The sequence below is a fragment of the Pseudophryne corroboree genome, chromosome 3, assembly GCF_028390025.1.
Source record: "Pseudophryne corroboree isolate aPseCor3 chromosome 3, aPseCor3.hap2, whole genome shotgun sequence".
Lineage (NCBI taxonomy): Eukaryota > Metazoa > Chordata > Amphibia > Anura > Myobatrachidae > Pseudophryne > Pseudophryne corroboree.
In genome coordinates this window covers 31,544,460-31,563,273 of record NC_086446.1, presented here as the reverse complement: position 1 = coordinate 31,563,273, position 18,814 = coordinate 31,544,460, and the positions used below count along the sequence as shown (strand labels likewise).

At 49.0% G+C, this 18,814-nt stretch overlaps 1 protein-coding gene across 1 annotated transcript in view; it reads right to left on the bottom strand.

Annotated features, from left to right (window-relative positions):
• Positions 1 to 18,814, bottom strand: part of LOC135057105 (uncharacterized) — a 195,607-nt gene that overhangs the window by 8,904 nt on the left and 167,889 nt on the right. The window contains exon 18 of the mRNA XM_063963006.1: positions 1,327 to 1,571. Within this exon, the coding sequence (XP_063819076.1) occupies positions 1,327 to 1,571 (245 nt within the window). The remainder of the gene's footprint in view (positions 1 to 1,326; positions 1,572 to 18,814) is intronic.

The following is an 18,814-nucleotide window of genomic DNA, read 5'->3' as shown; positions in this document are numbered from 1 at the left end:
ATCTAAAATACTGTGTTCAATTCTGGAGGCCATATCTTCAAAAGGATATTAATACATGAGAGACTGTACAAGGAAGGGCAACTTAAATGGTGCATGGCCTACATCACAAAACATACCCAGACAGACTAAAAAATCTCAATATGTATAGTTTGGAGCAGAGAAGGGAAAGGGGGGACATGATAGAGACTTTCACATACACCAAGGGTTTTAACAAAGTCCAAGAGGGAAACATTCTCCAAATGAAGAGAAGCAATAGGATACGAGGACATGCACAGAGACTGGAGGTTCAGGGGAAATTTGAGGAAAAATTACTTCACAGAACGGGTAGTGGACAAGTGGAATAGCTTCCCATCAGAGGTGGTAGAGCCTAAGACAGTAGAGCAATTTAAACATGCATGGGATAGACATAAAGATTATCCTTACAAGAAATAAGGATCAAATAAGGTTTGAGATAAAAAATATGGTTAAAAAAAAGGGGGTAGACTAGATGGGCCAAGTGGCTCTTATCTGCCGTCACATTCTATGAGTTGATCTATCAATAACCATTCCTAATAGACAAAAGTATGGAAAGTATGGAACAACTCTCCTGCTTTTTTTTCATTTCAATGGGACACAAAATACGTAGTTATGGTAGACTTACCGTCGATAACTCTATTTCTCCACGGTATTCACAAGATAAACATTGAAATATGTGGTAGCGTCAGCGGATTGGAACAAACGAACAAAGCTTTTGGCCTCCCAAAATACAACGGGCCAGTACTCTGTATCCCTGCCTCCTGGCTCAGGCAATTCAGTTGTTTTCCAAAGCTCAAGGCAGGAGCATCATAGAGAGTCCTAATCAGGTGAGAAGAACACACATGTACACCCTTCCCGTACAAGAAGGAAGAGGTTTTAGTATGTGAAAGGATCCTCAAATCAGGTGCGTCAGGGCGGGATTCCTGTGGATACTGTGGATTTAGGAGAAACAGAGTTATTGACGGTAAGTATACCATAACTACGTATTTCTCCTGAAGGGTCCACAGGTTATCCACAGGATAAACATTGGGATGTCCCAAAGCAAATTTAGTGGGGATGCTCCTGATTGGACAGGAGAATCCTTCGCATGAATTCAGTGTCCTGAGAGGTAAAGGTATCAAAGGCATAATGTCTAATGAATGTTTTAATGGAAGACCATGTGGCTGCCTTACATATCTGTTCAGCTGAAGCACCACATTGTGCTGCCCATGACGGACCTACCTTAAGAGTAGAGTGAGCAGAGACATTAGCCGGAATAGGGAGATCAGCTTGAGAATATGCTTCTGAAATCATCATTCGAAGCCACCTCACCAGTGTCTGTTTGTCAACAGGCCATCCTCTCTTGTGAAATTCGTACAGAACGAAGAGAGTATCTGTCTTTCTGATGGCACTGGTATGATCCACGTAGATCCTTAAGGCACGGACTACATCCAATGAAGCATCTCCCACAGGAAGGTCCGGCCCTTGGACGGCAGGGACTACAATTTCTTTGTTAAGCTGGAATTTAGACACCACCTTAGGAAGAAAACCAGACTTGGTTCTAAGAACCGCTCTATCTGGATGAAAAATCACAAAAGGAGGGCGACATGTGCTTCGTCAGGGACTCAGTAGTGACGTGGGTGTAGGTTTCTAATTATAGGGTCTAGTTCTCGCTGATTGGTTTCTCCTGCTGTCCGTTAAATAAAGCACTTGCTTTCTGGGTCCGTTCAGCTTTATGCCCAGAGTGCTTTTGTATCATAATTACAATATTGTGTATACCGTAAAACAAAGTGTATATGTATAAAACCAGTTGCAGATTAATGATAAGAATAAAAATAAAGTAAAATAAATCATTTCCAGTGCGTGTTATATTAAAACAATAAGGCTTTCTAAAAAGCGGGTGCAGATTGAGTTATTAAATAATTCTCAGCACAGATACGAATGTCTTAGTCTATATATAACCAACACATTAATAAAACATGAAAAATAGACCTTATAATTAGAAACCTACACCCACGTCACTACTGAGTCCCTGACGAAGCACGGCATTCTTTAGCCGAGTGAAACGCGTTGGTCCACGCCCCCCGACCCGGAGATCCTGATCCCCTGGAAGACGCCGGCCGCAAGTTCCACAAGGACCAGCTCTGCAGGCGCCTGCCGCAAAACACTCTGGGAGAGAGACGTTTTTAACTCACCACCGCTCAAGGAAAAAGATCACCAGTCCCGTAGGGGACGAAGATATGTAAGTGAAACCAATTCAAACAGACACTGCTTTTTAACAGACGCTGGATAAAGATTTTGCCCATTAACTACATAGACGGACCCAAAACGGGCAGAGGACAGATTTCATTTAAGGGGAGAAAACACACTCTCTCACGATAACGGACCCCACACACAGAAAGAACCGGGAATTAAGCAACCCGGAGGAGGGACAATTATAAATGCACTTAACCAAAGCGCAAACAGCTGGGAATACTATATTGTATTATTGAATTATTTATTGTAATATACTGTTTTCTACTGTTTTATACCCCCCCCCCCCCCTATAGTGTCCCCTCGTGCATTACATCCATTGCTTTAGAAATTATTTATCATACCCTTTCCATGTCGTTTTCAAACGGTGTACTAACACTGTAATTATACCAAGACACCTCCATTCATTATTAATTTGTGTGTTACTAGGCATTGGGATTTGTGGCCACCTCTACGGTCACTTTATCTCTGACGGGTTAGCGTGGGGTGCTCCACAAACCCCGAATATATATTTGTTAAGGACAAATGTTAAGGGTAACTTTCATTTATGTTGTTCAGAATAAATTTTACCAAATTACACACAAGATTGTAACTGCAATTCCTTTACTATCACGTAGCGCCAGAGGTTCCTTCTTTCTTTATCACTGCTATTTTCAAACTGAGGAACACCTGAAAAGATTTCCTTGCGGTAACCTAGGCTGCACAGGGAGTACTTCCATACACATACGTAAAGAGCTATTGGAGGGAGCGCAGACCACACCCCCAACTGTACAGCACAAAGATCTTGGTCCGGCTCCTGCTGCACCAACAAAAAAACTGAATTGCCTAAGCAGGAGGCGGGGATATAGGGGACTGGCCCATTGCATTCTGGGAGGCCGAAAGCTTTGATCGTTGGTGCCAATCCGCTGACGCTACCTCATATCCCAATGTTTATCCTGTGGAGCCTGCAGGAGAAAAAGTACATACTGTGAGCAACAGAATATATCCCAGGACCAGTAAGGAATGAGGCACTGATACTACATCTGAGAGCGGCTCCCTGCTGCCCGGTTACAGCTGTGCTGATGAGAGGACTGAGGCACTGGTACTATATCTGAGAGCGGCTCCTGCTGCCCGGTTACAGCTGTGCTGATGAGGAGACTGAGGCACTGATACTATATCTGAGAGCGGCTCCCTGCTGCCCAGTTACAGCTGTGCTGATAAGAGGACTGAGGCACTGATACTATATCTGAGAGCGGCTCCTGCTGCCCGGTTACAGCTGTGCTGATGAGGAGACTGAGGCACTGATACTATATCTGAGAGCGGCTCCATGTTGCTCGGCTAAAGCTGTGATGATAATAGGACTGAGGCACTGATACTATATCTGAGAGCGGCTCCCTGCTGCCCGGTTACAGCTGTGCTGATGAGAGGACTGAGGCACTGATACTATATCTAAGAGCGGCTCCCTGCTGCCCAGTTACAGCTGTGCTGATAATAGGACTGAGGCACTGATACTATATCTGAGAGCATCTTCCTGCTGCCTGGTTACAGCTGTGTTGATGAGAAGACTGAGGCACTGATACTATATCTGAGAGCGGCTCCCTGCTGCCCAGTTACAGCTGTGCTGATAAGACAGAGGCACTGATACTATATCTGAGAGCGGCTCCTGCTGCCCAGTTACAGCTGTGCTGATGAGGAGACTGACGAACTGATACTATATCTAAGAGCGGCTCCCTGCTGCCCAGTTACAGCTGTGCTGATAATAGAACTGAGGCACTGATACTATATCTGAGAGCATCTTCCTGCTGCCTGGTTACAGCTGTATTGATGAGAAGACTGAGTCACTGATACTATATCTGAGAGTGGCTCCTACTGCCCGGTTACAGCTGTGCTGAGGAGGAGACTGAGACACTGATACTATATATGAGAGCGTCTCCCTGCTGCCCGGTTACAGCGGTGCTGATGAGAGGACTGAGACACTGATACTATATCTGAGAGAGGCTCCCTGCTGCCCGGTTACAGCTGTGCTGAGGAGACTGAGGAGCTGATACTATATCTGAGAGCGGCTCCTGCTGCCAGGTTACAGCTGTGCTGATGAGAGGACTGAGACACTGATACTATATCTGAGAGCATCTTCCCGCTGCCCGGTTACAGCTGTGCTGATAAGGAGACTGAGGCATTGATACTATATCTAATAGGCCCTACACACTTGGCGATATTCTGAAAGATATGAACGATCTTGTTCATAAATGAACGAGAACTCGTTCATATCTTTCAGTGTGGAGACTTAAGCGATGAACGATGCGCGTCCCCGCGCTCGTTCATCGCTGGTCTCCCGTCGGCTGTGCATGCAGGCCAATATGGACGATCTCGTCCATATTTGCCTGCACTTCAATGCAGCCGGGTGACGGGGGGAGTGAAGAAACTTCACTCCCCCCGTCACTGCCCCTCCGCCGCCGGGTTGCTCGTCGGCCGTATCGGCCGTCGGGCACCTCGGCGGCACATCGTCAAGTGAGTAGGGCCCTTAAGAGTGGCTTCCTGCTGCCCGGTTACAGCTGTGCTGATGAGAGGACTGAGGCACTGATCCTATATCTGAGAGCGTCTCCCTGCTGCCCGGTTACAGCTGTGCTGAGGAGGAGACTGAGGCACTGATACTATATCTGAGAGCGGCTCCCTGCTGCCCGGTTACAGCTGTGCTGAGGAGGAGACTGAGGCACTGATACTATATCTAAGAGTGGCTTCCTGCTGCCCGGTTACAGCTGTGCTGATGAGAGGACTGAGGCACTGATACTATATCTGAGAGCGGCTCCCTGCTGCCCGGTTACAGCTGTGCTGATGAGAAGACTGAGGCACTGATCCTATATCTGAGAGCGTCTCCCTGCTGCCCGGTTACAGCTGTGCTGAGGAGGAGACTGAGGCACTGATACTATATCTGAGAGCGTCTCCCTGCTGCCCGGTTACAGCTGTGCTGATGAGAGGACTGAGGCACTGGTACTATATCTGAGAGCGGCTCCTGCTGCCCGGTTACAGCTGTGCTGATGAGGAGACTGAGGCACTGATACTATATCTGAGAGCGGCTCCCTGTTGCTCGGCTAAAGCTGTGATGATAATAGGACTGAGGCACTGATACTATATCTGAGAGCGGCTCCCTGCTGCCCGGTTACAGCTGTGCTGATGAGAGGACTGAGGCACTGATACTATATCTGAGAGCGGCTCCCTGCTGCCCAGTTACAGCTGTGCTGATAAGACTGAGGCACTGATACTATATCTGAGAGCGGCTCCTGCTGCCCGGTTACAGCTGTGCTGAGGAGGAGACTGAGGAGCTGATACTATATCTGAGAGCGGCTCCTGCTGCCAGGTTAAAGCTGTGCTGATGAGAGGACTGAGACACTGATACTATATCTGAGAGCATCTTCCCACTGCCCGGTTACAGCTGTGCTGATGAGAGGACTGAGGCACTAATACTGTATCTGAATTATGTGTGTAAGCGACACTACTACTGTGTGCATTATGGGCCTAATTCAGACCTGATCGTAGATATGATAAATTTAGCACATTTACGATCAGTTTCACAGACATGCGGGGGGATGCCCAGCACAGTGCTATTCCGCCCCGCATGTCAGGCCCTACCCACTCGCACAAGTACAAAAGCATCGCACAGCGGCGATGCTTAGGTACTTGACGAGTAGCTCCCTACCTGTGCAGCTCCTGCACGCTGGCAGGGAGCTACCCGTCGCTATTCGGGTCGCAGCGGCTGTGTGTGACGTCATGCAGCCGCCGCGGCCCGCCCCCTGCACAGTCCAGGCACGACTGCTTTGCCCGGACTGCGCCCCCAAAACAGCGATGCCGGCTCGCCCAGCGACCACCTCTGCCTGTCAGTCAGGCAGAGGCGATCGCTGGGCAGAGATGCCGATCGCATCTCTGGCATGCGCCAGCGCACTGCGGCGCCGGCGCAGTTCAGACCTGATCGGCTGCTGTGCGAAAACTCACAGCAGCGATCAGGTCTGAATTAGGCCCTATGTGTATAAGCGGTACTACTACTGTGGGCATTGTGTGTGTAAGTGACACTACTACTATGGACATTATGTGTAAGGGGCTGTACTGCTGTGGGCATTATGTGCAAGGGGCATTACTACTGCAAGCATTATGCACGAATACTGTGGGCATTGAGTGAACTAGCAAAACTACTGTGGGCATTATGTGTATAAGCGGTACTACTGTGAACATTATGTGTAAGGGTCACTACTACTGTGGGCATTATGTGTATAAGCGGTACTACTGTGAACATTATGTGTAAGGGTCACTACTACTGTGGGCATTATGTGTATAAGCGGTACTACTGTGAACATTATGTGTAAGGGGCACTACTACTGTGGGCATTAAGTGCAAGGGGCATTACTACTGCAAGCATTATGCACGAATACTGTGGGCATTAAGTGAATTAGCAAAACTACTACTGTGGGCATTATGTGTATAAGCGGTACTACTGTGAACATTATGTGTAAGGGTCACTTCTACTGTGGGCATTATGTGTATAAGCGGTACTACTGTGAACATTATGTGTAAGGGTCACTACTACTTTGGGCATTGTGTATAAGCAGCGTTACAACTGTGGGCATTATGTGTAAGGGGCACTACTACTGTGGGCATTATGTGTATAAGGGGAACTACTACTGTGGGCATTGTGTGTGTAAGGGGCACAACTATGGGCATTATGTGTATAAGGGACTACTACTACGACTGTGGGGATTATATGTAAGGGGCACTACTACTGTGGGGATTATGTGTATAAGGAGAAATACTGTGGGCATTGTGTATAAGGAGCATTAATGTGTGGTGTAACGTGTATAAGGGGAAACACTGTAATGCATAATGTGAATAAGGGGCACTACTGTGTGTAGTAACATGAATAATGGACATGATGTAACATGATTTTATATGAATCAGGGGCTCTACGTGCAGTGTAGTGTGAATGAGATTGTGCTACTGTGTGGCGTAATGTGAATTGGGGGTGCTACGCCCCTTCCTGGTGTGATCATACCACTAGTTTGCAGGAGGGGGCCGAACACCCTAGCACCAGCCCTGAACATATTAATAGATGCATTCACAAGCACACTCCTAATCGACAAAGAAGTTTTACAGCATGTCCTAGTACTATGTGACCTCTCAAAAAAACTGCCTCAGAGACAGGAACTGCAAGGGGCGAGCGTCTCTCCCAGATACCTTCTCTCACCAATTATGTTCTTGTAATATTATAGGTCCAAGATCCCCTCAACCCCTCCAGTCATGTTGCTGTATTATTACTATAGATATAAGTGATGTCACTGTGACGCTCCCAGATCCCCTCACCTCCTCAAGTCATGTCCCTGTATTATTACTACAGATATAGGTGATGTCACTGTGACGCTCCCAGATCCCCTCACCTCCCCAGTCATGTCCCTGTATTATTACTATGGCTATAAGTGATGTCACTGCGACACACCCAAATCCACTCACCTCCCCAGTCATGTCCCTGTATTATTACTATAGATATAAGGGATGTCACTGTGACACTCCCAGATCCCCTCACCTCCCCAGCCATGTCCCTGTATTATTACTATAGCTATAAGTGAGGTTTCTGTGACACTCCCAGATCTCCTCACCTCCCCAGTCATGTCCCTGTATTATTACTATAGGTATAAGTGACATCACTGTGACATTCCCAGATCCCCTCACCTCCCCAGTCATGTACCTGTATTACTATAGCTATAAGTGAGGTTGCTGTGACACTCTCAGATCCCCTCACCTCCCCAGTCAGCAGGTAGACAATCTCGGTTCCGGTATGAATGGTCGACCACGTTATGGTCGACAGTCATTAGGTCGACATAGACATGGTCGACATAGACACATGGTCGACACATGAAAATGGCCGACACATAAAAAGGTCGACATGAGTTTTTTAAACTTTTTATGGTGTCGTTTTTTTGCGTAAAGTGACTGGGAACCATGCTTCGGGCATGGTGCCTTCGCTCCGCTACCGCTTCGCTTGGCACAGATTACCGTTCCAATCGTAGTCCACGTGGATCATAAGGTATGGAAAAGTTCCCCAAAAGAAAAAAGTTATTACTATAGGTATAAGTGACATTCCCAGATCACCTCACCTCCCCAGTCATGTCCCTGTATTAAAACTATAGCTATAAATGACATCACTGTGACACTCCCAGATCCCCCCATCTCCCCAGTCATGTCCCTGTATTATTACTATAGATATAAGTGACTGCACCCCCCCTGCAGCCCCCATCAGCTGCATGTCTCCCCATACAGGGACTGTGGCTGCAGGGGTAGAGGCATGTATAGGTGTAGGTAGATACTTATATACAGATATATAGAGAGAGTTGCAGAGATATACGAAGACATGGTAGACTTACCGTCGATAACTTATCACAAAACATACTCAGAAAGACTAAGAAAATAAGATTTTAAACCTACCGGTAAATCTTTTTCTCCTAGTCCGTAGAGGATGCTGGGGACTCCGTAAGGACCATAGGGTATAGACGGGCTCTGCAGGAGATATGGGCACTCTAAAGAACTTTTAGTATGGGTGTGCACTGGCTCCTCCCTCTATGCCCATCCTCCAGACCTCAGTTAGAGAAACTATGCCCAGAGGAGATGGACACTATGAGGAAAGGATTTTGTAAATCTAAGGGCAAGATTCATACCAGCCACACCAATCATACCATATAACTTAGAACATACGCAACCAGTTAACAGTATGAACAAAAAAACAGTATCAGTCAAAGACCGATTCCAACTGTAACATAGCCCTTATGTAAGCAACAACTATATACAAGTCTTACAGATTTAGTCCGCACTGGGACGGGCGCCCAGCATCCTCTACGGACTACGAGAAAAAGATTTACCGGTAGGTTTAAAATCTTATTTTCTCTTACGTCCTAGAGGATGCTGGGGACTCCGTAAGGACCATGGGGTTTATACCAAAGCTCCAAACCGGCCGGGAGAGTGCGGAGGACTCTGCAGCACCGATTGAGCAAACGCGAGGTCCTCATCAGCCAGGGTATCAAACTTGTAGAATTTTGCAAAAGTGTTTGAACCCGACCAAGTAGCTGCTCGGCACAACTGTAATGCCAAGACGCCTCGGGCAGCCGCCCAAGAAGAGCCCACCTTCCTAGTGGAATGGGCCTTTACTGAATTTGGTACCGGCAATCCAGCCGTAGAATGATCCTGCTGAATCGTGTTACAGATCCAGCGAGCAGTAGTCTGCTTAGAAGCAGGCGCGCCAACCTTGTTGGCTGCATACAGGGCAAACAGAGCCTCTGTTTTCCTAACCCTAGCCGTCCAGGCTATATAAATTTTTAAGGCCCTGACTACATCCAGGAACTTGGAGTCCTCCAAGGCACCCGTAGCCACAGGCACCACAATAGGTTGGTTCATATGAAAAGAGGAGACCACCTTAAGCAGAAATTGAGGACGAGTCCTCAGCTCTGCTCTATCCACATGAAAAATCAAGTAGGGGCTCTTGTGAGACAAGGCCGCCAACTCCGACACCCGCCGTGCAGATGCCAAGGCTAATAACATAACCACCTTCCAGGTGAGAAATTTTAATTCCACCGTATGAAGAGGTTCAAACCAGTGAGAGTTTAGGAACCGTAACACCACGTTAAGGTCCCATGGTGCCACTGGGGGCACAAAAGGAGGCTGGATGTGCAGCACTCCCTTTACAAAAGCCTGGACTTCTGGGAGAGAAGCCAATTACTTCTGAAAGAATATAGATAGGGCCGAAATCTGTACCTGAATGGAGCCTAACTTCAGGCCCATATCCACTCCTGTCTGTAGGAAGTGGAGAAAACGCCCCAGATGGAAATCTTCCGTAGGAGCGTTCTTGGTTTCACACCAAGATACATACTTCCTCCAGATACGGTGATAATGTTTCGTCGTTACCTCCTTCCTAGCCTTTATCAGAGTAGGGATAACTTCCTCCGGAATACCTCTCTCAGCTAGGATTCGGTGTTCAACCGCCATGCCGTCAAACGCAACCGCGGTAAGTCTTGGAACATGCAAGGCCCCTGCTGCAACAGGTCTTCCCTGAGAGTAAGAGGCCACGGATCTTCCGTGAGCATTCATGAAGATCCGAATACCAGGCCCTTCGAGGCCAATCTGGAACCACGAGTATTGCTTGTACTCTGTTTCGTCTTATGATTCTCAACACTTTTGAGATGAGAGGTAGAGGAGGGAACACATAGACCGACTGAAACACCCATGGTGTCACTAGGGCGTCTACCGCTACTGCCTGAGGGTCCCTTGACCTGGCACAATACCTCTGAAGTTTTGTTGAGGCGTGACGCCATCATGTCTATTTGAGGAAGTCCCCAAAGACTTGCTATCTCTGCAAAGACCTCTTGATGAAGTCCCCACTCTCCTGGATGGAGATCGTGTCTGCTGAGGAAGTCTGCTTCCCAGTTGTCCACTCCCGGTATGAAGACTGCGGACAGAAAACTTACATGATTTTCTGCCCAGCGCAGAATTCTGGTGGCTTCCGCCATTGCCACTCTGCTCCTTGTCCCGCCTTGGCGGTTTACATGAGCCACTGCTGTGACGTTGTCTGATTGAATCAGAACCAGTAGGTCGCGAAGAAGATACTCCGCTTGTCGTAGGCCGTTTTATATGGCCCTCAATTCCAGCACGTTGATGTGTAGACAAGCTTTCTGGCTTGACTATATCCCCTGAAAATTTCTTCCTTTTGTGACTGCTCCCCATCCTCGGAGGCTCGCGTCCGTGGTCACCAGAACCCAGTCTTGAATGCCGTACCTGCGACCCTCTAGAAGGTGAGCACTCTGCAGCCACCACAGGAGAGACACCCTGGCCCTGGGGGACAGGCTTATCTTTTGATGAAGGTGTAGATGGGACCCTGACCATTTGTCGAGAAGGTACCACTGAAACGTCCTCGCATGGAACCTGCCGAAGGGGATGGCCTCGTAGGCTGCCACCATTTTTCCCAGAACTCGAGTGCATTGATGAACAGACACTCTATTTGGTTTTAGCAGGTCTCTGACCATGTTCTGGATGTCCTGGGCTTTTTCTATTGGTAGAAAAAAACTCTTCTGTTCCGTGTCCAGAATCATGCCTAGGAATGATAGTCGAGTCGTTGGAAGCAACTGAGACTTTGGCAGAGAATCCAACCGTGTTGCTGTAACACTCTCAGGGAGAGTGACACGCTTTTCAGTAATTGATCCCTTGATCTCGCTTTTATCAGGAGATCGTCCAAGTACGGGATAATTGTGACACCCTGCTTGCACAGGAGCACCATCATTTCCGCCATTACCTTGGTCTGAAATTGGTAATGACAGTCCTGTACTGCGAAACGCAGGTATTCTTGATGAAGAGGAAATATGGGGACATGAAGGTAGGCATCCTTCACGTCCAGCGACACCATAAAATCCCCTGCTTCCAGACTGGATATCACAGTCCGGAGTGAGTCCATCTTGAATTTGAACTTTTTTAAGTATGGGTTTAGGGATTTTAGATTCAAAATTGGTCTGACCGAACCATCCGGCTTCGGGACCACAAACAGTGTTGAATAGTACCTTTTTCCCTGTTGGCCTAGGGGAACCTTGACAATCACTTGCTGTTGACACAGCTTTTGAATTGCCTCTAATACCACTCCCCTCTCCGGGGAAGAAGTTGGCAAGGCCGACTTGAGAAATCGGCAAGGGGGCACCTCTTCGAACTCCAGTTTGTAACCTTGGGATACAATTTCCAACGCCCAAGGATCCACGCCTGATAGGACCCAGACCTGGCTGAAGAGTCGAAGACATGCCCCCACCGGTGCGGACTCCCTCCGTGGAGCCCCAGCGTCATGCGGTGGATTTAGCAGAAACCGGGGAGGACTTCTGCTCCTGGGAACTAGCCGAAGCAGGTGTTCTCTTACCTCTACCCTTACCTCTGGCGATGAAAGAGGAGCCCCGACCTCTTCTGGACTTATGCGACCAAAAGGACTGCATCTGATATTGTGGGGTTTTCTTTTGCTGTGGGGAAACAAAAGGCAAAAATTTAGATTTACCTGCGGTAGCTGTGGAAACCAGGTACGCGAGACCATCCCCAAACAAATCTTCACCCTTGTAAGGTAAAACCTCCATATGCTTTTTTGAGTCGGCATCACCCGACCATTGGCGGGTCCACAGAGCTTGTCTTGCCGAAACTGCCATGGCGTTGGCTCTGGAACCAAGCAGCCCCACGTCTCTTTGAGCGTCTCTCATATACAAGACTGCGTCCTTAATGTGACCTAAAGTCAGGACAATGGTATCCTTGTCCAGGGTATCCATGTCAGCCAACAAGATATCTGTCCATGCTGCAACAGCGCTACAGACCCATGCCGATGCTATTGCCGGTCTGAGTAAAGCCCCCGTATGTGTATAAATAGACTTTACGGTAGTCTCCTGTCTACGATCCGCAGGATCCTTAAGGGCCGCGGTGTCTGGAGACGGTAGCGCCACCTTCTTGGACAGACGCGTTAATGCCTTGTCCACCCTGGGCGAGGATTCCCAACGTACCCTGTCCTTTGCTGGGAAAGGATACGCCATAAGGATCCTCTTGGGAATCTGCAGTTTTTTGTCTGGAGTTTCCCAAGCTTTTTCAAATAATTCGTTCAGCTCATGAGATGGGGGAAAGGTTACCTCAGGTTTCTTTTCCTTATACATGCGCACCCTCGTGTCAGGAACAGAGGGGTCATCTGCGATATGCAAAACATCTTTTATTGCCATAATCATATAATGAATGCTTTTGGTCACCTTAGGGTGCAACCTTGCCTCATCATAGTCGACACTGGAGTCAGAATCCGTGTCGGTATCAGTGTCTACTATTTGTAATAATGGACGCTTTTGAGACCCTGACGGGCCCTGTGACCCAGTCAAATCCGCGGATTGACTCCCTGCTGTTTCCTTGGACTCAGCTTTGTCCTTTCTCTTATGTAATAAGGTCAAATTAGCACTTAAAATATTCCACATATCATATCAAATATGAGTCGGCGTTGCCGACGGAGACACCACAATCATCTGCTCCACCTCCTCCTTGGATGAGCCTTCCGCTTCAGACATGTCGACACACGCGTACCGACACCCGTACACACACAAAGGGATATATCTATAAGGGGACAGTTCCCCAACAAGGCCCTTTGGAGAGACAGAGAGAGAGTATGCCAGCACACACCCAGCGCCAACTGACACTGGAAACAATTCCCAGATATAGCGCTTTTATATTATGTCAATCGCGTAATACACTCACTGCGCCAATATGTCCCCCCCCCCCTTCTTTTTCAGCCCTGTATCACCGTTCTGCAGGGGAGAGTCCAGGCATCCAGCTTCTCTTCAGCACACTGTGGAGAAAATGGCGCTGGTTAGTGCTGTGCGACCAAGCTCCGCCCCCTCTAGTGGTGGGCTTCGGTCCCGCTCAAATTCACAATTAATGGCGGGGGATGAACATAGTCACTGACTCCGCAGCCCAGATGTGTGTAACATGCCAAAAATAGAAGTATATATTGCTGCCCAGGGCGCCCCCCCTGCGCCCTGCACCCATCAGTGCCTGCCGTGTGTGTAACGTGTGGGAGCAATGCGCTTACCTCAGTGAAGATCTGAAGTCTTCTGCCGCCTTAGAACTCTTCTTTCTTCTTATACTCACCCGATTTCTATCTTCCGGCTCTGCGAGGAGGACGGCGGCGCGGCTCTGAGACGAACGGCAGGGGGAGACCTGCGTTCCGATCCCTCTGGAGCTAATGGTGTCCAGTAGCCTAAAGGTGGGTACACACTAATAGATATATCTGCAGATCAATTGATCTGCAGATATATCTATGTACGGATCGGGCAGTGTGCTGTGCATACACACTGCTTGATCCGTCGGGGGACTGACGTCATGAACTGGGCGGGCGCCCGCCCGCCCAGTTCACCTGTCAATCACCGCCGGCCGCCGCAGCATGTGTACGGCATACACACACAGCGACGCGCCAATATATCGGTAGATATATTGGCCGTCGCCTGTGCTGCGCGGCCGACGCGATACGTCTGTGAACGACGGAGTTCACAATCGTATCGCCCGTACACACTGGCCGACGGTCCCGCGATATATCGGCCGTTCAAGAGAACGGCCGATATATCGACCAGTGTGTACGTGCCTTAAGAAGCAGAGCCTATCATTTAAGTAGGTCTGCTTCTCTCCCCTCAGTCCCACGATGCAGGGAGCCTATTGCCAGCAGTGCTCCCTGAAAATAAAAAACCTAACAAAATTATTTTTCAGAGAAACTCAGGAGAGCTCCCCTGTAATGCACCCAGTCTCCTCTGGGCACAGAATCTAACGGAGGTCTGGAGGAGGGGCATAGAGGGAGGAGCCAGTTCACACCCATACTAAAAGTTCTTTAGAGTGCCCATATCTCCTGCGGAGCCCGTCTATACCCCATGGTCCTTACGGAGTCCCCAGTATCCTCTATGACGTAAGAGAAATAATAACAACAACAATAACAGGACACCACAGGCTGCTCCCCCTGTATAATAATAACCAGACACCACAGGATGCTCCCATAATAACAACAACAACAACAACAACAACAACAACAGGACACCACAGGCTGCTCCCCATGTATAATCAGGACAATAACAGCACACCACAGGCTGCTCCCCCTGTATAATCATGACAATAACAGGACACCACAGGCTGCTCCCCCTGTATAATAATAATAATAACAACGATAACAACTGAACACCACAGGGGGCTCCTGTTATATAATTATAATAATAATAGTCACCCTCTCCTGCTGCTACCAGATGTAACAATGTCTCCCTCCTGCTTCATCCCTCTTAGCACAAACAACCTGAAGTCGGGTGGAACGTACAGGGCGGAGGTCGGGTGGAACAGAACGTACAGAGCGGAAGTCGGGTGGATCGCACAAAGCGGAAGTCGAGTGGAACGCACAGAGCGGAAGTCGGGCACAGAGCGGAAGTCGGGTGTGTAGCGCTCCGGGCGGAGGACTGGCGGTAAGTACATACATAGAGATACAGGGAGGGATATAACACGGTGCAGGCAGCGGGTGTGGGGCCTGGAGGGGGCTGCAGTCTCCTCCCTGCGGACCGGACACCCCTCTCACAGCTCCGGGGCTGCCCTGTGCGTATTGCTGCTGCTCCCTGCACCTCCCGCCGAGGGGCCCAGCGTCACCTCACACGCATTATATTCCCCCAAGCCCATCCTTACCTAGTGGATAGCAAAGTGAGGAGACAGAGTGTATTAAGAATGCAGAATATTGATGATTAGGGACCTGAGAAAGTTTGTGAGTTCTCCACACAGCCATGTAAATGAATGTTTTATATGTTGCTGTAAATGTGTCAGTGTGCTCCTCTTTTGTGTTCTTCCACCCACACTGGTATATAATTATATATTTCTTCAGGGTCCATAGGCTCCACAGGAATTACCATGGGGTAAATGTGGTTTGGAGAGAACTATGCACCTAACAGTTAAACTTTTCACTGGTGCATCACAGCAAGTAGCGGGGACATCCCCTAGAGGGCCTGTGCTACCTTTCCCGGCGCCGTGACACTGATGACTGAGCCAGTGATGTCAGCGGGCCCCAGCTGGATCTTTCCAGCAAACAGCTTCTTCATGACCCAGGCCGCAGTCAGACATACAGGGGATCAGGTAAGGCTTACGGGGAAGTGCATATACTTCAGTACACAGTGGCCATTAGCCTCCGGTGAGGCACCAGGTCGCTCATGTTTCTCCGCTAAACCACCAGGGCTATAGTATGTATCTGGTATCAGAAGACCCTTGTAAAGGCCGGGTCAGCCCTTATGGTGATGTCAGCATAGGAGAGTTGGCTCTCCCCATTATCTCCTCCCCCAGCCCAGGGTGTGATTCATCTGAGTATTTCTCTGACGTCCTAGTGGATGCTGGGAACTCCGTAAGGACCATGGGGAATAGCGGCTCCGCAGGAGACTGGGCACAAAAGTAAAAGCTTTAGGACTAGCTGGTGTGCACTGGCTCCTCCCCCTATGACCCTCCTCCAAGCCTCAGTTAGATTTTTGTGCCCGGCCGAGAAGGGTGCATGCTAGGTAGCTCTCCAGAGCTGCTTAGAGTAAAAGTTTTAAATAGGTTTTTTTATTTTCAGTGAGACCTGCTGGCAACAGGCTCACTGCATCGTGGGACTAAGGGGAGAAGAAGCGAACTCACCTGAATGCAGAGTGGATTGGGCTTCTTGGCTACTGGACATTAGCTCCAGAGGGACGATCACAGGTTCAGCCTGGATGGGTCCCGGAGCCGCGCCGCCGGCCCCCTTACAGAGCCAGAAGAGCGAAGAGGTCCGGAAAAATCGGCGGCAGAAGACGTTCCTGTCTTCAATAAGGTAGCGCACAGCACTGCAGCTGTGCGCCATTGCTCTCAGCACACTTCACACTCCGGTCACTGAGGGTGCAGGGCGCTGGGGGGGAGCGCCCTGAGACACAATAAAACATGTTTTAAACCTTATATGGCTAAAGAAATGCATCACATATAGCTCCTGGGCTATGTGGATGCATTTAACCCCTGCCAGTTTTCCTAAAAAAAGCGGGAGAAAAGGCCGCCGAAAAGGGGGCGGAGCCTATCTCCTCAGCACACAAGCGCCATTTTCCCTCACAGCTCCGCTGGAAGGACGGCTCCCTGACTCTCCCCTGCAGTCCTGCTACAGAATCAGGGTAAAACAAGAGAGGGGGGGCACTAATTGGCAGAAAATACATATACAGCAGCTATAGAAGGGAGAAACACTTATATAAGGTTATCCCTGCATATATATAGCGCTCTGGTGTGTGCTGGCAAACTCTCCCTCTGTCTCCCCAAAGGGCTCGTGGGGTCCTGTCCTCTATCAGAGCATTCCCTGTGTGTGTGCTGTGTGTCGGTACGATTGTGTCGACATGTATGAGGAGGAAAATGATGTGGAGGCGGAGCAATTGCCTGTAATAGTGATGTCACCCCCTAGGGAGTCGACACCTGACTGGATGGTCGTATGGAAGGAATTACGTGACAGTGTCAGCACTTTGCAAAAAACTGTTGACGACATGAGACAGCCGGCAAATCAGTTAGTGCCTGTCCAGGCGTCTCAAACACCGTCAGGGGCTCTAAAGCGCCCGTTACCTCAGATGGTCGACACAGACACGGATACTGACTCCAGTGTCGACGGTGACGAGACAAACGTAATGTCCAGTAGGGCCACACGTTACATGATCACGGCAATGAAGGAGGCTTTGAACATTTCTGATACTACAAGTACCACAAAAAAGGGTATTATGTGAGGTGTGAAAAAACTACCCATAGTTTTTCCTGAATCAGATGAATGAGGTGTGTGACAAAGCGTGGGTTTCCCCCGATAAAAAACTGCTGATTTCTAATAAATTATTGGCATTATACCCTTTCCCGCCAGAGGTTAGGGCGCGTTGGGAAACACCCCCTAGGGTAGATAAGGCGCTCACACGCTTATCAAAACAAGTGGCGTTACCGTCTCCTGATACGGCCGCCCTCAAGGAACCAGCTGATAGAAAGCTGGAAAATATCCTAAAAGGTATATACACACATACTGGTGTTATACTACGACCAGCAATCGCCTCCACCTGGATGTGCAGCGCTGGAGTGGCTTGGTCGGATTCCCTGACTGAAAATATTGATACCCTGGATAGGGACAGTATATTGTTGACTATAGAGCATTTAAAGGATGCATTACTATATATGCGAGATGCACAGAGGGATATTTGCACCCTGGCATCAAGAGTAAGTGCGTTGTCCATTTCTGCCAGAAGAAGTTTATGGACACGACAGTGGTCAGGTGATGCGGATTCAAAACGGCATATGGAAGTTTTGCCGTATAAAGGGGAGGAGTTATTTGGGGTCGGTCTATCAGACCTGGTGGCCACGGCCACGGCTGGAAAATCCACCTTTTTACCCCAGGTCACCTCTCAGCAGAAAAAGACACCGTCTTTTCAAACTCAGTCCTTTGGTTCCCATAAGGGTAAGCGGGCAAAAGGCCACTCATTTCTGCCCCGGGGCAGAGGAAGGGGAAAAAGACTGCAGCAAGCAGCCTCTTCCCAGGATCAGAAGCCCTCCCCCGCTTCTGCTAAGTCTTCAGCATGACGCTGGCGCTTTACAAGCGGACTCAGGCACGGTGGGGGCCCGTCTCAAAAATTTCAACGCGCAGTGGGCTCACTCGCAAGTGGACCCCTGGATCCTGCAGGTAGTATCACAGGGGTACAAATTGGAATTCGAGACGTCTCTCCCTCGCCGGTTCCTGAAGTCTGCTCTACCAACGTCTCCCTCCGACAGGGAGGCAGTATTGGAAGCTATTCACAAGCTGTATTCCCAGCAGGTGATAATCAAGGTACCCCTCCTACAGCAGGGAAAGGGGTATTATTCCACGCTGTTTGTGGTACCGAAGCCGGACGGCTCGGTGAGACCGATTTTAAATCTGAAATCATTGAACACTTACATAAAAAGGTTCAAATTCAAGATGGAATCACTCAGAGCAGTGATAGCGAACCTGGAAGAAGGGGACTATATGGTGTCTCTGGACATCAAAGATGCTTATCTCCATGTCCCA